Below are 27,917 nucleotides of genomic sequence, written 5' to 3' on the forward strand. Positions count from 1 at the left end.
CTAAGTGTATATGTGGGTCAGACAATTTAAGGGTGAGCAAGAAAGTGTAGAAAATGAGTCATGATCGACACCCAAGGTGAATTCTCACAGCTAACAACATCCACGTCATTCAAGAGCTTATCGAAGGTGATCGCCAGTTCACTGTTTAAGATATCATGTCAGAAGTGGGTATCAGCTGTGGAAGTGCTCAATCCATTATCACTGATCATCTTGGCTTCAGAAAAATTAGCAAACGGGTTCCAAGATTGCTGACTGAAAATCAAAAATAGGTCAAGTTAAAGATCTGTGAGAGACTTCTGAATCGATTTTGACAAAAAAGGGACGATTTTTTCAGGCGAATCATCACCTGTGATGAGACATTGGTCCATCATTACACTTTGGAGTCAAAAATGGTGAGTAAGGAGTGGCGAAAGGAAGATGAGGACTGCCCAGTAAAGGCAAAAACTTATCCAGCTGACAGAAGGGTTTTGGCCTTTACTGGGCAGTCAGCATCCTTCCTTTCGCCACTCCTTACTCACCATTTTTGACTCCAGAGTGATATGATGGACCTATGTCTCATTACATGAACCGAAAAAGTTTTCCTCATTGTAGTTTCTCCACAAAAAACTAACTGTGAATGCAACTTACTATTATTGTCAGTTGCTGCAGACAACAAAAGCCACCTACCAAAACAAAAGACAGGGTGGTATGCTCATTACAGATATCATCCTTCTCCAAGACAATGCCAGCCAAGCCACACACCGCAATTTTAAAAAGGGATAAAGTGAAAAAATGCACTGGGAAACCCTCGATCACACTCTCTAGTCAAGCTTTGTCCCCCTGAAAGATTTGGGCCCTTGAAAGATCGCTTGAAGGGGAACAATTAGAAAACAATGATGATGTCGATGAGCACGTGCAAAATTGGTTGACATGTCCTCAAATTTTTTGTAAACAAGGAATATTCAAGCTTCCAAATCATTGGCAAGTGTGTAGATTGTGCAGAAGACTATATAAAGAAATGGTGAAGATATGAATTGTGTAAGTTATTAATAAATAATTTATAAAAAAAAAGGATTACAATTTATATTTGATTCACCAAAATAGTATAATAACAAAAGCAAGTTCAAGGCCACAATATGCCTGAACCCATGAGAAATATATAGTTTTAGATACTAAACTTTTTGCACACAAACAAGAATGTTTCAGCGGAAAAGGACACTACTCAGAAGGTAAATAGGAAGATAATAAGGAAAAGTCATAAAAAAATATCCCTAGAAAAGCTTCATTTACAACTAGCTGCCGAAATATTTAACCCTGATTTTTGCTTCTTAAGTAATTACTACAGTTTTTAATTTTTTGAAACAAATTATAACAAAATTTATGTTTTTTATACAGGGTGAGCAACATAAAACCGAACCTACAATGAAACCGCTACCCGACACTATTTATGAAAGACTCTCACACAACTAGCACGACTAATGGATTTATATGTTACTATTGATTGTTGCTGCCATCCAAAAGGTGGTTACGTGTCAGTGCAGTATAAGTTTTGCTGCGTTGCAGTACTGTGAGTGCAGTTGTGTCTGTCTAAAATGCCTTATTCAGAAGAGGTTAGCTATAGTTGAGACTTATATTCGTCCTAGATTGTTTGAAGAATTACGTCAAGTATTTGTAGAAAATTTCTAAATGCCTGTATCCCAGAGAAGAGTAGCATACACAATTTAATTAAAAAATGTCATGCAAGTTCGGTTTCAAATGCAAAATGAAATAGGCAACCTTCCGTTAGGGCTCCACAGGCCATTGCCAATTGAAAGGAGAATTACTGCCAGTCCAAAAAAAATCATTACACAAGTTATCTCAACAATCTGGTGTTAAATACACACTTTATAAAATTCTTCACAAATTAAAATTGAAACCATACCGCATTACAACTGCGCAACGACTAAAGGAGACAGACAAACTGAAATGACCTGATTGTTGCAACTGGCTTCTCAAAAACATTGTTTGTGAACAGATAGACCTGATGTCGTATTTCATGTCAGACGAGGCACGGTTTCATTTATCTGGCCATGTTAATTACCAGAACACTAAGTATTGGATGGCGAGGAATGTTCATGAGATATTAGAGCGTCCACTTCACAGTGAGAAAATTGGTGTGCCGTTTTGGTAATCTTATAGTGGGACCAATATTTATTGACCAGACTGTCAATAACACAAGTTTACCTCACAATTTTCAAAGAATTCTACACACAATTAACTGATTATTAAAAAATACAGCTTCTTCCAACAAGACAAAGCAACATGTCACACATCAAACATTTCACTGAATCACATTCATGCAGCTTTCACAAATTAACAAGCTGTCAGCAGAAGACGGTGGGGCCTCCACTTTCCCCAGAGTTGTCTACTTGCAATTTTTTCCTTTGGGGCTACTTAAAGGAGAGAATTTATTCATTTAATCCCCACAATACTGATGAACTTAAGGTGAACATTCAATGAGAAATCAACCCAATTGATAATAATTTGGTTCAGATGACTTTTGGCATCGAGCACAAATGTGCATCGATGCCCAGGGTGGTCTCATTTTTAACCATTTTTGTAACCAATAAGGTAAATAAATGTAACATTTAAATTACATTTAAGTTTTTTTTGTTTTTTTTTAATTAAGCCATATCATTTATTAAATTTCATTCCATAAACTACAGATTCTGAAGCGGTTACTTTATGGATTAATTTTTATGTTGCTCACTCTGCATTACTTGAGTTGAAAATTATAAAAATAAAAGTGGTTCCAAGAACAGCATCTCTACTTTTTTTTATTATTTTTTTTAAATAGTAAAACTTAACATAATATTTTGGTTTTGCATAAAATAACTGTAAAATTACCACTTAAAAAATAAAACTTACTAAAAGGTTTTGTAGAGAATTTAACTCTAAGAAAATTGATGAGAAAATAGAGTCAAAAAAATAAATACCAGTTTGAGAAATTTAACTTTAAAACCAAAACGTATCAAATATGTTTAATAATTCCAAATTATAGCCAAAAAAAGAAAGTAATCATTAATATACCAACAGGAAATTTAATAATTACCTGCTGTCTAAAAGCTAACACTGGCAACACAACATATTTAAAGCAATGCATTATAACAAAAAACAAAACATTAAGGAAGTTGTAAAGGAAGCTCAAAAACAGAGAAAGAAAAAAATAAAGATAATATAAACCACCAACAATACAAGTAGTAAAAAAGGAAGTTTATTTTAATAAAAAAATAAAGTTATAATTAAAAGAAAGAACACATTTTTAAAAAAAAGGAATAAACTAAAATTCTGACCAGTCAAAAACAATGTTCAAATTTGAATAATTATCTATATTAGAGTTAATAAAATTAGGCTTTCAGTTCCAATCATGTTAAATGCAGGTACTAGATAGAGTTCTGTTTCCCTTGAGTACATGCTCCCTTGTAGACAGAGATTTCTGATAACTAGTTGCCACTTGCTATGTGTCATATCAACAAGTGGCACTAGCAATTCAGATATCAGCGGGTTTACAGTATACCTACACAACTGCCTTTCTCAAAGGTAGCTAACCGATAACAACCCGTTACAGCGGCACAGCCCCCACACCACATTAGTCATCTTTATAGCAATACCACTGTCGAATAGACAGAGAAAGAAAAAAATAAAGATAATATAAACCACCAACAATACAAGTAGTAAAAAAGGAAGTTTATTTTAATAAAAAAATAAAGTTATAATTAAAAGAAAGAACACATTTTTTAAAAAAAGGAATAAACTAAAATTCTGACCAGTCAAAAACAATGTTCAAATTTGAATAATTATCTATATTAGAGTTAATAAAATTAGGCTTTCAGTTCCAATCATGTTAAATGCAGGTACTAGATAGAGTTCTGTTTCCCTTGAGTACATGCTCCCTTGTAGACAGAGATTTCTGATAACTAGTTGCCACTTGCTATGTGTCATATCAACAAGTGGCACTAGCAATTCAGATATCAGCGGGTTTACAGTATACCTACACAACTGCCTTTCTCAAAGGTAGCTAACCGATAACAACCCGTTACAGCGGCACAGCCCCCACACCACATTAGTCATCTTTATAGCAATACCACTGTCGAATAGACAGAGAAAGAAAAAAATAAAGATAATATAAACCACCAACAATACAAGTAGTAAAAAAGGAAGTTTATTTTAATAAAAAAATAAAGTTATAATTAAAAGAAAGAACACATTTTTTAAAAAAAGGAATAAACTAAAATTCTGACCAGTCAAAAACAATGTTCAAATTTGAATAATTATCTATATTAGAGTTAATAAAATTAGGCTTTCAGTTCCAATCATGTTAAATGCAGGTACTAGATAGAGTTCTGTTTCCCTTGAGTACATGCTCCCTTGTAGACAGAGATTTCTGATAACTAGTTGCCACTTGCTATCAACTTGTCATATCAACGAGTGGCACTAGCAATTCAGATATCAGCGGGTTTACAGTATACCTACATAACTGCCTTTCTCAAAGGTAGCTAACCGATAACAACCCGTTACAGCGGCACAGCCCCCACATCTTTATAGCAATACCACTGTCGAATAACTAACCGCCTTGGTGTAATACCTCAGCTGAGTGTATTTATTTTATATCTTAAATTCACTGGTTTATATTTCTAATAAATAAAGGGGTCAAAACGTTCAGTTCATGGTTACATATAATTTTTAAAGTTGTAATGATCATTATTTACATCTTTAATATTTATTTTAGATTTTATATTATATGAATATTACATTGTTGAAGAAGATACGAGTTGATGACAGAATGAAATGTAAATCTAAACTAAACAATACATTAATTAGAAAAATATTAAATATCAGCTGGTAAAATAGGCTAGATGAATAAACTTATTTACTTTTACAAATGAATAAAAAGAAAACAGTTTATGTATTTATAATTAATAAGAAAAAGAGAAATGAGTCAACACCAGTACTGCAAGAGCCATTCTCTCTCATGAACCTGACCCCATACGGAAAGACACCCTCCGCCACCCCCTCCGTTCCAAGCCTGGACCACTTTACCAGTGGTCATCTTCAATTAAAACCTCTCGATGTGTCCAAAAAGATACCAAAGACATACTTAGACTTGCTAGAAGAAACAACTTTCATAACTGAAAGAACAGCATCTTCATTACCCTTACCTGGGTGAAAACCATACTGACCACCCATCCATCATATTTTTTAGAATTCAATCTATCTTTAATACGATGATAGAACCTCTCTCTCAACTCAGACTTGGGAAATTGAATTCTCAGCGGCATCAATGAAAGCCAGATAAAATCTTTTTGCAAACTCTTCCAAATGAATATCATCCATGAAAGGATATGCACAGATAGGGATATCCACCAAAAAGCATCAGAGCTTGAGGTTGAGGTTACCCAGTGGATACCGCATTGTCGCTTATGCAGATGATGGGCTTTTTCTGGTTAAAGGAGATTCGAGGAATGAGATTGAGTTCAGTGCAGCCCAGGCTTATAAGATACTCCACTGTGAAGTTTCTAACATAAGATGGTGTTTAGCCCACAGAAAAAAAAAACGATAATGTTGCTGAAGAGCAGACAGGCTGTTACACAACAACCACGTGTAGCAGTGGCAGATCATTCAATTAGGTATGACCCACTGCAAAAGTATCTAGGTATCCTTGATCAGAATTTTCTATTTACGGAGCTTTGTCAATATGCTTCCCAAAAAGTCTTGTGAAGCATTTTCTATTATCTATGAATGGTGCCTATACGACTGTCTCTCGAAAGGCATCCTTATTATTTTTTGTATTAAGCCAATTGATATCTTTGTGACAGAGCGTCAATTCTAAATGAATTTTCCCCTAATCGGCAAATTATATTTCCTTCTAGAAATGGCACCTTTAGAGATAGGTTGTTGGCAAGATTTGTTTTGACTGTTTCAGGCTTGTGTTCATGTGTGCGTCATGTTTCATATGTCTGTCCCAGGTACGAAGGTGAACGTTTCAAAGTAGTTGAGTGTTTGCGAGGGTCAATTCTAGTTTTGGTCTGCAAGTTAATTGGAAAGCCAAAAGAAATGGAACATAGTTGCTGGCTTCCTGGGATTCATAGCCCTGTGGAGAATTGGTTGAGGAGGTTTGATGCTGTATAGAGTACAAGATCTGATCAAAAAATAACTGAACATTTTTAATTACGCACCAATAAAGATATATAGTGACATGCAGTTGGCAGCATTGTGTTCTGCATAAACTCCTATATAACCAAATATTCTTGGACTGTAGATATCTTGTTTAGTTTTCATGTTGCTGTTAAAATTTGAAAGCAATGTGTTGTATAACAATTTTTGTAATGTGTTATTTTCAGTAGCAACGACATAACATAAGATTTTGCATGTACTGGGGAAAACTTTCACAGAAATGTTTCAACTTTTGAAATAAACTTACAGAGATGATGCTCTGGGTTGTATGCAATGTTGTGAATGGTTTTCAAGATTTAAAAGTGGTTGTCAGTCAATTGAAGATGAACCTCAACCAGGAGTCCTTCAAGTTCAATCAATGACACCCACGTTCAAAAAAATCAATGATCTGGTGCGTGCAAATCTGCTGTCTGAAAACTTGCAAAGAGGTTAGCATCTCAAATGGATCATGCCAAGAATTTTGACTGAAAAATTGAACAGCAAGTTGCAGCAAGTTAAGTGAAAAAATCTGCAAAAAGAGACTGGTAAGAGAGAACTCATGGTTCCTTAACCATGACAATGCGTCTGCACACTCAGCTTTGTCAATTTGTCAGTTTTGTGCCAAAAACAGATGACTGTCCTCACTCAGCCTCCTTTACTCACCAGACCTGGCTTCTTGTGATTTTTCTTATTTTCAAAATTAAAATCAGTGATGAAAGGATGCTGTTTTGAGACTATTGGTGACATTAAAGCAAATTCATCATGGCCATTCCAAATAAAGTTATCCAGGACTGCTTTGCAAGTGAAAACACCGCTGGGGAAAAGTGTGTGAATTGGAAAGGGGAGAACTTGGAAGCGGAACAACCAATAACCTGTAAAATTAATAAAGATTAAAAAAAAATAAAGTTCAGTTATTTTCTGAACAGACCTCGTAGTAACCCTAATGGCTAGGGGCCTACATGCTTACTTCACCAAGACAGGCATTTTCGCATCAAGCACCGGTTAGCCGAGATATTCATTGTTAGGAAGAGAATGGATGTCTGGGGAACTTGTGATGGAGCTGCAGTGTGGGAAGGTGTAAGGTGTAGCCTCGCTCCCGAAAGTGGACCACTAGAGAAGAATGCGATAGGGTGTTTTCATTAGAAGTTTATTAAATTTATTTATTTTTTTCTTGATTTTTGAGTAAATCAAGAAGAATTTGAATAAGTTGAATTGTACGACAAAACTGTCCTTGTTGTGATCAATGCTTGTTTTGTTGGTATGTGAATAGTATTTTTAGTGTTTAAAGACTTAAATGATGATTTGAATGCAGTCAATAAAGAAAGATAAATATGAAAATAGATTTGTGTAAAACCTTCGGTGTTAGAGGAACGCGCGGTGTTAGGTGGGGGGGGGGGGGGATCATACTACCGTGAATCTGTTAATTTGAAATTTTGATAGTTGACGATTGTTACAGTAGGTGGTTGAGGATAGAAGCCATATGAAGGTGATAAGTTGTGTAAATACACTGATGAAAATGACTGCCAAGGCATTTGCATCGGTGGCACCCTGACAGAGGCCAAACTGTCTATCAGGTAATATTGTCTATCAGGTTTTAGAGTGTGTAAAAGACAACCTCCAGTAAAGCCCATTAAGGCTAGGAATGGAGAAGGCAATATGGCAACCAGGACAGTCACAAAACGGCGAGTGCCTTCCCCTACAGCAAGTCAGGATCACAGCAAGCCTTTGAAGCTGTCCGACAAACCTTTACCCAACAGTTGAAGTTATCTCGGCCCAGAGCTTCCTACAGTACTGCAAACTGGCACCAGCCAGCAGACTGGGAGCTGTGCTTTACCAGCAAGACAAGAACAGTGAGCAAAGTCATCTCGTATGCCAACAAAGCTTTGACATGGCTAAGGCAGGCCACCATGCAGTAAACAAGATATGCTTGGTGGGCCTTACGGATTCAAATTTTCCAAGTTTACACTACAGCAATGGAGCAGTTATACCTGAACTGCAAGAAGTTGTCTGTTTTAACAGGTACGGGAGGAACAACAAGCCGATCTTAAATGCCAAGCTCCAAATTCAGCTTCAGGCACTCACCTCAAAGTAGGCGAAGACATCCTCATATGGACAACAGGGCATAGCACTAAGACAGGACCCCAACCAGTAGGTGTGTACATCCTACCCGGCAGCCTCTCAGCTATCATACAACACTACAATGCAATGCAATGTTCCAGAAGCCAGTCACCCAGGAATAGAAGACCTGGCAGGCAATCTGTCAATATTTCGATTGGCAGGACCTAACCAAGGACTTGCATCAGTACATCCATCAATGCCAAATAAGCACCTGCTTCAAACGAGGGCCAAACCTTCCACCAGACAATTGGCAACCTTGAAAACCAAAACTTGGAAACATATGACAGTTGATTTAATGGGTCTGTATCCATAAGGCAAAAGGTTCCTAGCAACAGTAGCTGACCTGTTTTCCCGCTGACTATTGTGTCCATGACACAATCTTCTGCTGTTTGGAAGAGGAAGTGTTTTGCCGCTGGGGCTAGTTTGCAGTCCTCCTAATGGGACTATGCCAACACGCTGGAAGTGGAAGAAATTGTGCCAACAACTACACATTACATACTGGACTATATCCTCAACTAGGATGTCAAACATCTAACCAGGGATATGTGTGCTGTGACTGCTGTTCGTAGATAATAGAGAAAAACTAACTGAAATTTAAGGTAGACAACCAATTGTTCATCAGCCAACACCGCTGGCCCGGCTCATGACGGTCGATACACAGGATTCGAGGCTCCATGAGAAAGCCCATACCACTGTCCTTTAATGTACAGAACAAGTATATGAAATCAATCAGAAAGGCACCTGCTTAAAGATACAAGTCTCCAAGCTCATACCTGCACACCATGCCTTAACAACTAAACTACAGCGAAATCTATCAGATCAGGACCGGTATGTGCCAGACAGGGCAGGGGGGAGAGTTGTTGCCACATGCTGGCCCACCAGCATGAGCCGACCCAAACGATGAATCGCTGGGAGAGTAACGACTCTCCTCTGTCAACAGAATAAGACAGACCTGACACTGCAGATTGTGGGGGCCACCACTGCATGGCAGTGGGACCCAGCACCCTCTGAAGAGAAGCTCGATTGATTCCAACGATGAGTCACAACCTCCTGACTACGGCCGACATATTCGGAGACCAGCGACCAGACTCACAGCCTTTCTCAAGGCTACCTCGCCAAACTCACCAACAGGCCTTTTTAGGGCCACCACTTCAGAAACCCCAAACAATCCTTTTCCAGGTTATCAAAAAATTATAAAGAGCCACATAAATAAATATTACAACTCTAATTGTCCTACATTTAAAAGAAATTATAAATGTAAGGTGGATGGTAAATAAATACCAGATTTTACAAAGAAATATCAAAATAATCATCCTTATAAAAAATAAATAAGTAAAACATGCACTCTTGTTAAGGATAACCTGTGCATTATAAATTTAATTTTACCAAGAAATTTAATGCTTGAACACCTACACAATAAAATAATCAAAGAAAGAAATCACAATACAATGAATTTTAACTTTAAATCATCTCTAACTAAAAGTTAAACAACTTGAGCAGATTACAGAAAAACAGTAAAAACATATGTTTTGTTCATTCCCTGGAACTTTGAAGTATTAATATATCAGCAGCAATTTCTTACATATAAATTTAATTATACAAAAACAAAAATCAATCACTAATAACATCAGAATGTTAAACAGGTCAGATACTATCACTGGTTTTCACCTAATAACATCATAACAAAGAATGAGTTTTTATAATTACATAATGCAATGACTGATAAGCTGTCACTCTCTGTAACCAGATAACTAGCCCATGACAATCCTCCTACTTTCGCAAAAATACCAAACCTTTTCTGATTCTAGTTTGCATATGTAACACGCACTTATTTAATATACTGAAAATAAGTACAACTAAAAAAGAAATTTTTTCTCCCACAAAGGAAGAAATTTTAGGTAACTTTATTCATATGTAATTATTTTTCCACTATAATTATTTTAATAAATATAATTATTTTTCAAACAGTGCCGGAAAAGTATTACAACTTTGTTGTTTGTTGTTAAATCCTTTTCTATTATTTTTATGATATAACTTATCACTATTACCAATGAAAATCTACAAAAGGTTAGCCTGGTCTTGAGACAAACAAAATTTTACAAGCTGAAATGCAGATTTTATGATGTAGATCAAAGTTAAGACATTAACTTCTCTAAGACACTAACTTATTGCATCATCTTGATTCTAACCTTTTTTAAGCTGAAGGTTTTAAAAGATCACATAAAAAAAAAAAATTTTAAACACTTTAGAACTATTCCAGATAATCAATGCTACTTAAGTCATCTGTAAAGCCCAAAAAAATCCAAGAATCAAAAATACATAAACGAAGTGATAGATATAATGAAGATTTCAATCAAAAGTAAAGCCTCAAACTAAAAAATAAAAACCGTTTGTTTTGTTAGCAGATACGAATAAACATTATTTACAGAAGACAAAATAAAAATAAAAAATTTAAAAAATAAAACACTTTGTATATCCAATATTGTGTCTGGCTTCTATCATTAGACTTTACATTAAAAATTTATTTATTAATAACAAGAAAAATTCATCATCATGGATTTAATATCACAATAACTTTTATATGAAGCCCACATATGATATACATTTGCAAGTTTTCATTGAAAAATTAATTATTACATGTAATAACGATTATATTTAGTATACAAATAAATTTTAATAGAAAAATAACAATATTTTCAACTGTGAAAAAAATTCAAGCAGCATATGTATAATGAATAAATCAAATAATCTCAAAGATTCAGCAAAACAATTCTTTTCTTAATTTTGTTTTTTTTTTTTCTAAATTCCACAAATTAATTGTAGAACCAATATAGATTTAACAACATAAATTTATTTTATGTCCCAGCCTGGTAAAATAAAAAAAGAGACAAATTAAGATTTTCAACAGTTATAATAATACAACTGACTGTTAAGTTAATAATGTTGCTGCTGGTTGAGTAATAGGCTAATGTAAAGTATATTGATTAAATCATATCTAGACCTTCTAAATTTCTAAGCAGTGACCTACAACTACAGCAATAAATTAATTCCTTATCAGAGACTACTATAATAATGTGAAGCAATGTATATTTGTTACATGATTTTTAAGTAAAAAAACAAAAAAACAAATGAAATATCAATTTATTGGCACTATGTGATCTCATAATTTAATGTAAATATATTATTGACCTAATTTAATGCATTGAGAAAAAATCCAATTTAGACAGCGTTCAACTTTCTCTCAACAACAATTATATAAAAAAAGATACATTAAAATAATCCAGTATAATTTCCAACATTTTCCTCCTGTACTTTTCAATAAAATTACAGATAAAAAATTAAATACAAATAAAAAATTCCATAATCAAAATCTTAATGGAAATAAAATCCAAAATTAACAATGCACATATTACATTTTCTTTCTTTTATTTTTATGGTGAACAATCCAAACAAGTGTTGTTGCCCAACAAACCAACCAATTTGAATGCCAAACTGATTTAAACTACAAAAACCTTTTATAAAAGTTCATTTAAAAACTTTAAATGTCATATAGAAAAGTAAAACAGTATTTAAATAAGCAAATACATCTCAAAAGAGATTAACAAACACTTCTTCTTTAAGAGACAACATAGTGAACCAAATACGTTGTTAACCTAACAATCAATATTTTTTCCCCACAAAGAATACAAGGCTAGCAAGATGCTACAACACAAATACTTATCCCTTAACTAGTAATGGTTTTAATATTTTATTTATTTCTATATTTTTTTTTTATCTCTTGGTGAACACAAAAATTAAAAATCGTTTTATACATTTATTTAACTGAATTAAGCCTAATATGAGGCATTATTCTTAGACTTAGAAATGTCTGTTTAGGGATCCTAACATAACATATTTATACAAAGAAAACACTTAATATATGTATAGAAAAATATCAAAACAACTAGGCTGTTGTCAGAATTAATAGGAAGATTGTTGTTTTCACAAAGTAAATAATATTTATTGCACAGCCAGAGCTTGAAATGTTTACAGTGAAAGTAGGACTGAATTTTAGATAATTCAAGGACCATTAGATTTTAAATAATTATACATCTTTAATGTAAAAAAGGATAAGTTTCCAACAAAATAAAACATTTATTCCTTACATAGATTAATGCGGTATAACAGTCAAAAACAACTTCTTTAAAGCAATTTTTATAAATCAATAATATGAAAAAATAAATACATGAAGCTAGTTAAATACAACCAATGTTAAGGAAGATACACTAATGGCTTATATGCCTCTTGTCCCAACATACAGCAAAGTTAAGAATGTTACTCAGGTACATGGGATGTTAAATGGAGATTCAGATATCAGACTGTTCAGTACAGTCAGCTTATTCCATTATATTCTGTAACACTGAATGATACAACAAACTAAACTTGTCTAATCCTAATATCTTTGAACGTTGTAATTTTTAAAGCATACAACCAGACCTCTTATTATCACCTACGAAACAAAGCAATAGAGCGCCCCCCCCCCCATCCAAACTACCATAAACTACAAAAAACTTTATATAAAATTTTTAGAAAAATTATAACTGGCAGAATAACAAAAACATGTAATTATAACAGACATATAATAATGAACGAGAGACATTCAAGTATCCCTTCATCGTGTAACACATGTACTACACTGCATGTAAATAATTAAGAAGTTGTAAAAGCAATCCCCCCTTTCACTGAGAACATGTTTGGAAGCTAAATTGTGAAAATTCATCTCTAACCAGATAAATGATGTAGATTCAGTCATAAGCTACATACATGAATTAATAAGAAGTGTACAGGGATTCCTACAAAAATCAAAGTAATATAAAATAAATTAAAACTCTGACAAAAAGCTACAGATGTTTTGCTACATCACCACCCAAAATGAGAAATCCTGTGCTAGTTAATTCTGACCTAACACAGCACTCACATTCAACATAGCACTAGCATTCAATCTAACTGAATGTGACGCACTGTTATGTAACAGTTATATTCAACAGACATGTTGGAGCGACACAGATAACATGAGGAATCCATATATTAACTCTAGCAGATCCCGAAGACAGACAAGCAACTTCTTCACAGGTAAGTAAGTCGATTTCTAATTTATAGATAACATTTAATTTCTAGTTATCAATCGATCACTTGACTGATGATTTTATACACACCTAATTTTAACATGCTTTAGGTGTTGCTAATATTGTTTTGATAAAATTCCTACTGTACACCTAAAATGAAATAACAGTGACATACAAAAGTCTTTTGTAATGTCAATAAAAAGAAATTTTGTATGCAACGACAATTTTTTTTTTAGATATTTTTCTAACTGATGACCCAAAAGTTAAAAAGAACTTTTTTTAATAAAGTAAACTCATCTTCATTTTATTTAAACTAAAATAAAATGAATAAAAACTAAACATAGATAAGGAAATGAATAATAAAATCAACTTCCTGTTAAGAAATTAAATATTAGTATTCTTATTTAATAAACAGCTGCAGCATTCAACAAAACAATCAATCAGCATAACAGACATTAAATGTCATTTTAAATGTAGTTTAACTTCAACTTCACAATTTATATCACCTACATAAACTGTAAAAAGGTAAGCTTATCAGTAAACCAACAAAAATTATGAATATATAACATACAGAGCATTATATTATTAGAAAATTGAGGCTAAATTATCCATAAGAAAAGGTTAACTAGAATATCAATGTACATCTTTATCACAAAAAAATAAAAAATTTAAATTACAGGAGTAATAAAAAGGTTTAACTGTATGGAAATATATCTGTTGAACTGCATGAAAATATATCTGTAATGACGTAAGCAACAAACTGCTTAGGAATTAGGCAATTTTATCAACATGAATTTTTCCTTTAATTTCATCGGGTACACATTTATAAGATAAAAAATAAAATTTCATTATTTCTATATATTTGCTACCTTAGATTTATATAGTATGAGAATTATAGAATTCATTAATTTTTATTGTGCAAGAGCATAAACCATTTAATATTTCCCAAAATACCAAATACCTCTATTGTAAGCCCCACATAGTGATATATTGATTTTATAGCCTGTCAAATTTTTTATGGAATACTTTTGTGGAACACCCAAGTCACTATTGGTAAAGATTGTAACTAAAACACACACTTTATTGGTAACTAAATAATAATAAAGAATTAAATTTGCATCATTTCACATTTATATGTACAGTTTACATATATTTAGAAATAAAATACTTTTTTAAATTAAATGGGGATAAAAACAACTCACAAGCCCATACAATTTTCTTAGAGATGTATCTGCTGCTTTAAAATTCATTCATGTAAAAAAAAATCTGATAAAAATCTTTCTTGTAAGCCTATTAAATTATTACATATGCACATTTTTTGCTGCACTTCATTTAAACTTACTTCATTTGAAAGTGAGCTATAATCCTCCAATTTTTTAATAAAGTGGACAGTTAACAACAACAGCATTTTATATTAGTTTATATATTAATTTTGTTTCACGTTGATAAAGTAGTTATCTGGTATAGGTGAGAATGTGTCAGATCCGTAAACACACACACATCAGTTCAAATTCAACTTCATATACATATTTTTTATAACTTTTTTAATTTAAATATATTGATTTAAATATATCAATATATTTGAATCAATAAAGACAATTGTATTAATAAATCCATATATTCAAGTTAAAAAAATATATGTATATGAAATCGGATTCAAATCGATGTGCCTTCCCCTTGTAAGTTCCAAATATTTCATTAATAAAATTTTATTTGGCTATTAACTCTGGAAACAATTAAAATAAGTACCACTTATAATATATTGTTGAAAAGCTCTCAAAATTCAATTTTTTTGATTTTGGGCTTTTTTGGACACTTTTGGTCCAATCAAAAGGGGAGGTGTGCAACTAGTTGTTACAATAGCCCTAAATGCAAAATTTCAACATCCTACAGCTAATCGTTTTAGTCGTCGTTACAGCTAATCGCTTAAAACAATACATATGTATGTACGTATGTATCAATACATATGTATGTCTGTACATACATATGTATGTCATGTCATGCCGAAACTGGTCAAAATGGATTCAGGAATGGTCAAAACCTAATTGTTTTGCAGATTACAATACTTCCTTTACTTCATACAAGGAAGTAAAAAAAGGATTTACAGTAATCCATTATCTACCATCGGCTTAACTAAGCATTTATTTATAAATCAAATAAATAGAACAATAGCAAATACATGAATATAATGTTCTAGTCTAGTTTCATAAAAATATTTACAAAGTTTTATCTATTTAATACACAAAATATATAAAAGTTTACTACAAAACTTCATGTAAAAATGAGCAGCCTCCTCTATTCAGGAGACTTGTCACTTTCAATAACTTGTCACACCTCAAACTCCATTCAAGATAAAAAAAATTGTAAATCCTTAATAAATAGCTACTACACAGAAGGCAAATTTTTTTAGAGCACAAATACAAATCACAGAAAAAAGGTATAATTATCTTTAAAAATTTCCCATAAAACATTTTCCTCACACCAATGTCAAATTATCAAATATTAAGTTTAAATTGTTTGTACAATTATCTCTAAGCAACTTAACATAAGCTAAATTTGAATATACACTGAATACATTAAACACCTTGGTTCTGGGCTGATCAGTAAATTATAGCCCCCCTCCCATCAATGCCAACTTTTTTTTATCCTCTGTCAATCTACTGTTCTTTCCTCCTGCTGTTCTCTTTTACTCAATCTTCATCCTTGGATAGACACAATGAGAAATGTAAGTTTTCCAATTTCATGATTTTACCATTTCACAGTTTGTACTGATTTTTAATTGCTATGTTGACAAACCATAGCTAGTTAGGCTAGACCCATTTTCTTTACACTGTCATTAGGATTGAGGCTGTCTGTCCTGGACAACTGAAAAAAGGTTAACTGGAAGTTAACACTCCCCAAAATCTGAAATGTTTTTTGCCATAAGAAAAGCAGACCATTTTTATACTCTATGAATTTTCTGACATTATATATTACAGCAGACAGTTATTACAAAAAATCAATAAAAAAATCAACATCTTTGGGTTTTCAAGTAATGCAACAAATACAATACACACAGAGGGTCTTTTCATAGTTATTTTGTGATTAGATAATACCAAGGATTCCTAAAGTTAGTCTATCAAACCTTAAAGAAATTAAAAAAATTCAAGGTAGAATTCAGGAGCAATAATACAACTGTCAGTACATAATGTATTTTACATTAATTAAAACATAATACACTGATGTAATAATAGCAAATCAAATAAATGAATAATACATGACTACTAAATCTTTTAAATGACTAATACATGACTAATAAATCTAATACACGACTCAACATTCCACAAAGTACAGTATGGAGGACATTATATATCTTCACGGACTGTGTCCTTATCGTGTTCAGAAAGTTCAACACCTCTACCTCACCAGACAATTGCAGTTTTGTCAACGGATTAATAATAATTTTACCACGTCATGTTATTTCCAAATGAAGCTACTTTTATCTGTATGGCATAAATACATAATTTACATTGGTGGTCTGAAGAAAACCCACATGCTATAGTTCAATCAAATTTCCAGCAATGATTTTAGCTGAATGCTTGGTGTGGTATGATCAACATCCAAATAATAGGTCCTTTCATATTACAACTACATATTATGCAAAGAAATTGTGGAATTTTTAAACAATGAAGTTTTGATAATAAAATTTATGCATTTATTAGTCATTTAGCAGTTATTGTACTTCAAAACTAATAAAGGGATTTTTATCAGTGAATTTTTCTGTTTTATGTTAGATATCATGAAAGCTACAAGATACAGTTCTGGGACCTGCTTTATTCAATTTTATATAATAAAATTGTCATAATTTTATAACACTTATACAGTTCCTTAAAAATCTCAGTATGACTTCAAGTCACAGGGGGAATTGCAATTGAGGCAAAATTTGTTGCTAAAGTGTTTTCGAACAGCAGTCTGTATGAACTTTTTCCTTAGTTCAAGCTCTAGAATCAGTTCCCAAATTATATCCCTTTTCTCCTGAATCATTCTGTATGTAATCTGCAGACATTAGCACTAACTCCTGGAACCTTTGTAATATTAAGCTAAGTAATTGCTAAGTACAGCAATATTAGTAAAATCCGTATAATGCTAACTGTAATGATTAAAAAATGTTGAAATATTGTCCTTATTCTATGACACCCTAACACTGCATCTTCCTATTTTTCCTATTTGAACCAAGAATACCATTATGCTCCATTAAAATTATATATACACTACATCAAAATACTGCAACTTTTTTAGCAGAAATTTTAAAGATGTAAAAAAATACATTAATGAAGTGTATGAAAGGTAATAAAAAAATTACAACTGGGAAATAAATGCCTGGTAGGGAAGATCAAGCAGTTAGAGATGGTAATGTTATATTCGTAATTTTCTCATAGAAAGCAGAAAGATAGGTAAATAAACCACTGGACCAATCTTTTACCTTGAGAAAATATGAATAAATTACTTTTTGTTTCATCTTTCCAGGACTAATAGTTTTTTTTCCGTAAACCCTTACAATCACAGAAATAGGTGTACACACTAACAAAAAAAGATGCCACAGGTAAACTGCTTAAATAAAAAACTTAAAATAGTTTTAAGTTTTCAATTTAAATAAATTGACCCATAAAATAAAATGTGAAAGGCAGAAATTTTGAAAAATATAACAGTAAAATATATTCAGATATTAACATGGATACTATTGAAAATAGAGAAATAGGGTAAAAGCAAACATAAAAAAATATAATGTAAATCTAAACTTCAAGCATACAAACAGACCAAGAAATAACTAGGAAGGTAAATGCAGCAGAAAATCAACACATTTTACAATGAAAATTAAAATTCAAGATATTTGTTATTGTGTTCATGTGATATTCTACCTGACTACCTAATACAAAATAATATAGTCCATTGTGTGCAACGTTTTATATATATAGTTAAGTTCAGATTGTATCTCATTGTAAACTCACTTTATAATAAAACAAAATATAAATACTTAACAAAACAGCAGCTCATAACTAATAAAACTATAAACAATTTTCTAAAATCCATAAGCACTTACCAACTGGAATAATTTTAGAATACAGAGCAGGAAAGACCCAATACATACATAACATACACAGTAAAACTAGGATAAAAAACATAGCAAAACAAAAAGATGATAAATTAGATATTAAAATAGAAGAATACAAAAGGTCAAAATTCAACTCCTTAAGAAATTCAAGAATAAAAGGTGGAGAAATAAAAGCCATAAAAAGAAGTAGGCTGAAGGTTTAAGAAGGATATTTATTAAAACTTTCATGAAATTTTTTTATTAGCTAACAACCATAGATTATTATCCATAAAATAAAAAAAAAACAATATCACACTACTTTTATGTACAGTTGTACACAAAATATAAGTACACAGTATATAAGCTGTACAATTCCGTTGGCCTTGTTAACAGCTGATATTTTATATTAATAATGTAACAATGTATCTAATTCTAATACTGTTTAGTCCAAATTTACACTTAATACAGTTAACATGTACGGGGTGTGTTCAAAAAGTAACAAGAATTTTGAAATTTCGCGGGTTGTATCAGTCCGATTCTTAGGATTTTTTCATTGTTGTATTGGTAAACATGTCTGAAAACTATCTGTACATTTTTAGACATATTGGATGTTTAGTCTGTTGTCAGCTGTTGAAAGGATAACAGCGATTTTTTATTTGTATAAATAATGAATGTATCAGAGAATTTGTATTAAATTTTGCTATAAGAAAGGAATAAAGTGTAGCAATGTTTTAAAAATGTTAAATATTGCTTTTGGTAAGTCTGCTATGACTGAAGCAAGAGTTTACGAGCGGTAGTGTTTCGAAGAAGGTTGTGAAGACATTGAAGATGACGAGCATCCCAGCACGTCAACAACCGATAAATACATGGAAAAACTGAAAGAAATGATTATGAATGATTGCGAATCACAATCAGAGAAGTTGCTGATGATGTTGGGATATCAACTGCCTCATGCCATGAAAATTTTTCGGATGTTTTGGGTATGAAACGTGTGACAGCAAACTTTGTTCCAAAACTGTTGAATTTTGAACAAAAATAGCGGCGAATGGAAGTTGCTTAGGAGTTGCTAAATGAAAATAATGATGCAGAACTACTGAAACATTCCATAACAGGTGATGAAACATAGGTTTACAGATATGATCTTGAAACTAAGGCTCAATTGTCCTGGTGGAGGCATTCTGAATCACCATGACCGAAAACAGCTCGACAAGTACAGTCAAATGTGAAGGTTACGCTCACCATCTTCGATTTTAACAGTATAGTGTATCATGAGTTCTTGCCACAAGGTCAAATGATCAATAAGGAGTTATTACCTACAAGTTCACCATTTTCATGACAATCCAAAAAAAACACCTGGATTTATGACGAAACAATTCATCACTTTAACACCACGATAATGCGCCTCCTTACATTTCATTGCTTGTTCATTAACTTTTGGCTAAAAAGAACACTATAAAGATACCCCAGCCGCTATATTTGCCAAACATGGCCCCATGTAACTATTTTGTATTCCCAAAAATAAATAGAACCTTAAAGGACTGTCATTTTAAAGCATAAATGAGATTAAAAGCGAATCTGAAAGAGCTAAACACTATTCCAGAAATTTTTCAGGGATTGGAAAAGTGCCGGCATAATTGTATAATATCTAATGGGGACTATTTTGAAGGGGATAACACTAATGTAGATGAATAAATAAAATTCTTTCCAAAAAAAAAAATTCTTGTTACTTTTTTAATTAAATAAAATATATACTGATCATTCTAAGTTACGAAAATATATTCTTTAATCATTAACTGAACAATGTATTTTATTTACTACTAAATATGAATCAACAAGGTAATAGAACAGATTCACCTAACCAAGGTATGGCTGCCACCAAGGTGGTTTTTATTCGAACTACTAATATCCACAGTCTAGTACCCAAATCCGTATAAAAGCAACTGCCTTTACAAAGACTCGAACCTTAGAAATCTTGACTTCAAAATTCAGCTGATTTTGCGATGAGTTTAACCACTAGACTAACCTGGAGGGTTAAAATCTTAACCGGCAGTATAAAATCTTAAATTTTATATTCAGCAGAAATAATTACACTAGCAAATAAATCAAGAATGGAGGGAATCCTTAAAAAAAAAATTGCAGGAAAATTAGGTCCAAAGTGCAAACATAATAAAAGTATACAAGTCATATGAAGAGCTACACCAGAAATTTAAAAAAAATAACAAACTTTATAAGTAAACATGATATTATGCTTCTTTGAACGCAGTAAGTAGTAAAAAAATATTAACAGAAAAACAAGAAGATATTTAACTTCCTAAAGCTTAATATCAAATCTAATTACATGTGAGCAAAAATTTATACAATCCAAAATAAATTAATCCACTAAAGTAGGAAATTTAAGGTGCTGAAGTTGCTCTAAAGCAGAGGTTCCCAAACTTATTTTTCTCATAGACCACTTTCAAAATTTTGCTGGTTCCGGTGGACCCCCTGCAGGAAAGTACTTACTACTTTTTCCGACACTGGTAAATGCTAACATCTATTCACTTTACTTTTCTTTAAGAAATTCCAGAAACAAATGAGTTAACATTTATCCTTGGCAATCGTATTTATATTAGTGAAGAATCAAACAAGTTCATGCAAGATTGCTAGCACACACACACACACACACATACACACAAGTCGTATTTCGTCCCTTTGCATGTCTGAACAAGCGTTGAGGACGGCGGTGGCGCTTTGCAAGTCTCGACGCGTTCGTTGTACTGAATATTGAATATACCCCCGTTGAGTCTCCCGTGGACCCCTGGGGGTCCACCTGGACCACTTTGGGAATCAATGCTCTAAAATGTTGATTGGTAATACTTGATATTATAGCAATTATATAATACTCAAGTAATCTTTATCAAATTTGTTTAAAACAGTGACCTGATATTTTATGAAAAGATTACCAGTACACAGTCTCCTCAATGTGTACTGAAATTAATTTTAAATCATTACTTTTAAACTTCCAAAAACCGTTTAGATTTTTCTCAATCGTTTGACTGAGAACTAAATCAACAATTCCATGAACTGAATCAACAATTTCATGCATAGATGTGCATTTTAGAGAAAGCAGTAGGTAATATAAACTAACTCCAGCTAGAACAGTCACTCCAGAAGTCAATAATCACAGCAGTTTGGAATACCATACAAGAGTGTCCAACAAAACCACAAAAAGATTAAAAACAATGAAATTAAAATTAAGTCCCACACCATACTCATGCCCTGCAGGAATTGCAAGAACCCAATCATGGGAAACTTCCATTAATGCAAATGGTTTACGCATTTTATTTGTGGCAATATTCACATCTTGGATAAGATTTTCTTTGGTGAAGAGGCACGGTTTCACCTAAGTGGCTATGTAATTAGCAAGAAAACCAAATATTGGAGAGCAGAGAACCTGCATATTTTCAATGAGATTACATTAAATTTAAAAAAGATAGGAGTTTGGTGCACTATTTCTAGTAAGTAATGGATCCAATATTTTTCATAAGTGGTAATGTCTGAACACTACCGGTGTATTATAAATAATTCCATTGCACTGCTAGATGATGAACGTGATTGTTGGTTGCAGCAAGATGGTGCAACCCTTCGCAGCAAATATAATACAGCTGCTATACGAGTTCTTTGGGGTGAAAGCTATTTCCTTGTGGACTATGGACACTTAGATCACCAGATTTATCTCAAATTTTTTTTTTTCTTTGGGTTATTTAAAAGAAAATAGTATTTAGAATTAAGCCTACAAAACTGAAACTCAAATGGAACACAAGCTGAAATATTCCATATCAACACTGCAACCATTAAAAAACAACTGCTAACATAATGAAGAGAGCTGATGCCTTATGTATAGCTGCAAATGGAGGACATTTTGAGCATTCTTGATAACAATTACTGTAACGTATAAAATTATTACATATTTATTTCAATTAAAATTTAAGAATTTTTTTATATACTAGTTTCTTCGATGTTTTTTTTTCTATATAGACTGCATAACTTTTAGCTTCCTGCAATTTAAAGAAATTGAAGAACTAAATGAATTAAGAAGCCATGAAGAGGAAGTGTATGATAAAAAATATTTTGAAGCAAAATACATAATCTACAGAATATCCAGGAAAATGCAAGAACAAAAAGTGCAAACTTAGATCAGAACAAAAACAAATTCAAAGTGAGAGAATGGAGACTGGCACTAAAGTCAATCTCCTATCTAAAGCCAAAACACAAAAATGTATTAATGTAATAATTAACAAATTAAGTTAATAATCATAATAATAAATTATCTGAAAAATAATAAGAATAGATGTGAAGAAATAAATTTCAGCAGCTAGCTAGGTCATGTTTTAATGACTGTTCCCACTGATCACCCTTGTTAAAACAGTAGGGCAGTCTCTGTTTACTGTTGCCATTTATTAGTGATAAATAAGAACAAGTAGTCTAACCCACTTAAAAAAACTGTATAATCCATTTACCCAGATATCATCATCCAGAAATCAAATAATACAGACAAATTCAGTATCATGGTTTAATAATACATTATTTTTTACAAAACTTCAAAATTAAGATCAAATTACAGGTCCCATGGGTAATACAACCACCACTATAAATATATAAAATAAAATAAAAATATGTACATAAAATACTACATATTTATAGATTTTACCCATATAATATAACTAAACTTAACCTACGCTCGCTTCGCTCACTAACCTTGGCTAGCAAGCGAAGGTTAGCGAGCAAAGAAAGTGTAGGTTTAGTTAATTATATTTACACTTTTAAATTTATTTATATATATATATATTTATTTATTTATATATTTATAGTGGTGGTCACACATAATCCATAAGACCCCAAATTAATTCTATCCAAAAATTTTATATTTAAAATCTTTATCCACTATGAATTTGAAATGAAACATGTTTATAGAATCACAGATAAAAGCGAGATTAAAACCAACAATACATATATGTGCTACTTGACCTTAACATCAAATTACAGAACTTTTGAATATGGTAATTCCTATGGTAATTTTTCAGAATCCGAAAGCCACGTTTTTCAATTTTTTTTTCTGAATTAGTGGGTATTCGGAGGTATTTGCAGAGAAATTATAAATATCTAACCAAATTTAACCTACACTTTCTTCACTGGCTAATATAGTTAGCAAGTGAGGCGAGCATGGATTAAGTTTGGTTAGATTATATTCATAATTATAAGCATAATGCTTATTTTGGATCTCTCTCCGGTACATCTGGATGATCCACAATGACTGAACAGCATCAATGAGTAAGAATAAAAAAAAATAGGTTAGTGAGCGAAGCAAGCACAGGTTAAGTTTGCTTGGATTATATTTGTAATATTCTGCAAATATCTCTAAATACCCACTGATTTGAAAGAAAAAATATAATACGTAATGTAAAAAAAAAAAAACCATAGTTGGGGAAAAACAGGGAAAAAAGCCTTATATCTCAGCTATCAGTTAGTTAAAACCAATTCAGAAAAAATACAGTTATGGGTTTTGTGTTTGTACTTGTAATTGTGCATTATCATATATGAATAACAATAAAATTTCAAATATAACATTCATCAAGGGTTTTTTGAAAAAAAAATACATAATAGAGTAGCCATGACAAAACCCTAACAAAAAATTATGAAAGGGGCCCCACAAAAAAAAAATGACTGTGGAAAATACAATAAAACAAAAAGTATTGTTTTAAACTAAAGAAAAAATAATAATACATAACAAATATCTGTAAGTAATAATCTGGATTGAGGAAAACACTATTGTAAAAAATGTAAGTTTGATTAAAATAGAATTTAAAAATGTAAGTAGATGAGAGATTTCAAATTGGGAAACAGGCCTTGCAAGGCTTACAAATTTTAAAGATTCAGTACTCCAATATAGGCTGAAAAGCCGTCAGCATCAGCCGTCAACATCAAAATGTTCAGTCAAAGAGACTGGGCCAGATGCTAAACAAACAAGTCATTTAATGGAATAAGATGAATTTTAAGAAAAAATGAATTAAAATACCAAAAGTAACCAATTAATTAGTAAAAATACTCTTATCCTAAAACTAGACAAATAAAATTTAACTTCTAAACTGCACTGTTTAATATAAATTGATGCAGGAGAAAATGTTACTCTTTCTGCTTTAAAATTAAGAAAACAAACAATAAACCCATACAATCTATTATAATAAATAATTTAAGAACAATGCAATATTATAAAACAGTAAAGTAAAAAAAAAGTAGAACGAGCATTTGTATTCAACTTATATGCATTTATGTCAAATCAATAAAATGGATTCACATGCATAATTTAATTAATCATACCATGTTGCACTCCATACACTGATTTAACAACTGTAACATATACTGTTTATAAATCTCAAAATTCAGTATTAGAAGTTTTTAGACAAAAATCCATCTTCAAGACACGGCTCATATTTTTCAATCCAATAATTTTTTAACTATCATATTTAAACAACAAAGAATACATATTATCCTTAAAAGATAAGGATTGGGTTTCAGTATCTAAACTTTTATTACATATTTCAGGTGTAGTTAAATTAAAAATAGGCATTTACTATAAGAACTAAAAAAATGTCATTTTGTACCATCAAGAATAACAATGATATTTCCAGAGAAATGGAAGAAAATCTTATAAACTCATTTTAAAAAATGTTATCACGAACTCCTGAACTAAAAAAGAAAAAACTTAAAATTAATAAATATATATACTTGAATCTAAATTTCACTATATTAGTAAATAGATATTCACAAAGGCAATGAAATATAATGCATTGTGTGATGTAATGCCCCAAAAATTCGATAATAAAATAATATAAAAAATACATCGTCATAGGCACACAAATATTACCTCTTTTGTTCGCTAAGGAAAATATCAGAAGTTATGTATTAAAAAAAAATACTAACAAAATAAAAACAATCAATAGAATTTAATATCCAGATGACTGACTGAACAAGAAAAACGTACTTAAATACCTATGCACATCTGAACAAGTTAACAAGTGCGTATACTAATTCACACACTGCAGTTGTGCAAAATAAAAAGAAAGGAAAATAATGAATATGTCCTTAACCTAATACAGATCAAATTAAAACTGTTATTCTAAAACCATAACAAATTTCAAAACAATGATAAAATATATAAAATGTAATCTCACCTTTAAATAAGTAATCGTATTCATCATCACGGTTACCCATTATTTTGACGATCGAGCCTAAGCCTCTTCGAAAACTTACAGCACAATTACTATAGCTATTTTAAACACACAATATAAACATAAAATTGTTCAGAAATATTGAACTGTACTTTATAAATGTGGATCACGTAAAAATGTTAGAATCGAAACAAGTAGTAGAAGAAAATTTCAAAAATTGCCAACGTAGAATAAAATTTCCTGCAATGAAACTAAAATGGCTGACAACTTCTACGCCCCTCTGATTGGATTGTTGCGCATGACCTTCTGTGACATCATTATAAAACAGCTGTAGTGACAGAGTATGCTGGCCGATGGGTTATAACTAACAAACACCGATTTTGCTTAATTCATCGGTATAATTTATTTCCTTGAAATTATTTTGATACAGTTTACATTGATTTTATACAGATGAAGAAAATGTACATGGCATTCTCACGCAGGAAAACAACAAATAATTTTAGTCGACCAAACAATCAGAAGTTAATGCAATTAAGACACAATTACCAAAGGAACAAAATACAATTAGGTACATTCCTGTTAAAAAATTCCTGTTTGGTAATATAATAGAAAAACTGTATCTTTATAAATATAGAGTGAATAATACAATTTTATTATCAGAAGAATATTTCTAAAAAATGATATAATTAATTATGAATATTCATCAAATTCTAAAATATCAAACACAAATGTTAACAGCTTTTTTTACATTTAATGTAATAAAACATGACTCGCCACTGCGTTAGTACCCAGTCAATTAAAAAACTGATAAAATAACTTATTTTTAAAAGAAAGGGAAAATCTTTTTTCGCTTCTGAATCCTGGCCATGTTCTTTCAGCACATGTCTGAAATATCCCGTCCAGAGTTAACTGGTTAGAATTAAATCAGAACAAGTACTCTTAGAAAGAACGAGAATGCATAAATTCTCTCTGATAAGATTCATACAAATATGTAATTCCACTGACAAAACAGACCTTAAAGGTTTCTCTAAATGAAGAATAAATTATTGTTGGCGTTGTTTTAACGTTTGAGATTGAAGTAGGTGACTTTTAAACAAATGTTTAATATTAAAATATTCTTGAATATAATAATAACAAATAACTTATTAAAACTACGAAATTAAGTTTTCCGTAGTAAATACAATCGCAAAACGGCGTTCTCCTTACTATTTAATGTAAGAAAAACAATTTTATTAAATGTAAATTAAGTGTACAATCTCAGGTCGACCGTTCCTGAGATGTGTGGTTAATTGAAATTACCAAAAGAACACCGGTATCCACGATCTAGTAACAAAAAGAAATTGTTAGCGTTTACATTAAATTATAAAATTGTGAGTTTTTGTTTACAAAGTTTTATTTTTGCAAGTGTAGTATTTCTCTTGCTCATTAGGAGCGCTGTACTTACTAGGATGACAAGCAATAATGAGGTTATGTTGCAAGTGAGCTACAAATAAATTAATCTAATATTATTCAAAGTTTATTTATTAGATAAGTGTTTGCTACATTTTTCTGTACGTTAAATGTTTACTTATATAAAACAACAAACTTAATTAACATTGTTAGGTGTTAAAAAACATCTGTTTTTTATCCTTTGCGATGGTGTAACCAATGTGAGATGACATTAGTGATTGGCAAAATCGAATGATGTAAATAATTGAATGACTCATTCCAAATATGAATATTCTTCACAAGTACAAACATTGAACAAGATTATTAGTTTCAAGATTATACTTTAAAAGCTGTTACCAATGGATCCTTTCATAAGTTATGACTGTCTTCTCGTTACTGGCAACTTAATTAATCCCTAAAAATTATTTTCTGCAAATGCAGTGGTTTTATTTGAATTATTATCTCATCCTCAATCAGTAGCCAATATTTTGATATCTTTGTTTTTTTGTTTATAAATCTTGCGTTAATTCGTATGGTGCTTTTTTGTTACAGTTTCAGTCGCTATTAATTAATAGACAGAAAAATAATAGCGTTTTTGAGTTTTACTTCTTCAGTTTTTGGATTGTCTACAGAATTTTTTGTTTATTTTAGTATTACAGGAGTTACTTTTAGAATTTACTGATTAAGAGACTATTTCGTTAAACGTTGGTTTTATTGATTTTGATTATTTTTTGTTTATAATTTAACTATTTAGAAACTTTAATATTCAGTTGTATTTATAGAGTAAAATTATGAAACCAGCGGGAAATCATCAAT

General features: G+C 31.5%; 1 protein-coding gene across 1 annotated transcript in view; it reads right to left on the minus strand.

The window, feature by feature from the left end:
* Rab11 (RAS oncogene family member Rab11) overlaps window positions 1-26,124 on the minus strand; it is a 52,898-nt gene extending 26,774 nt beyond the window's left edge. The window contains exon 1 of the mRNA XM_075374504.1: window positions 25,677-26,124. Within this exon, the coding sequence (XP_075230619.1) occupies window positions 25,677-25,716 (40 nt within the window). The 5' untranslated portion in view covers window positions 25,717-26,124. The remainder of the gene's footprint in view (window positions 1-25,676) is intronic.
* Between the last annotated feature and the right edge of the window lie 1,793 nt (window positions 26,125-27,917).

This window comes from Lycorma delicatula, chromosome 9 (assembly GCF_047948215.1).
Source record: "Lycorma delicatula isolate Av1 chromosome 9, ASM4794821v1, whole genome shotgun sequence".
Classification (NCBI taxonomy): Eukaryota; Metazoa; Arthropoda; class Insecta; order Hemiptera; family Fulgoridae; genus Lycorma; species Lycorma delicatula.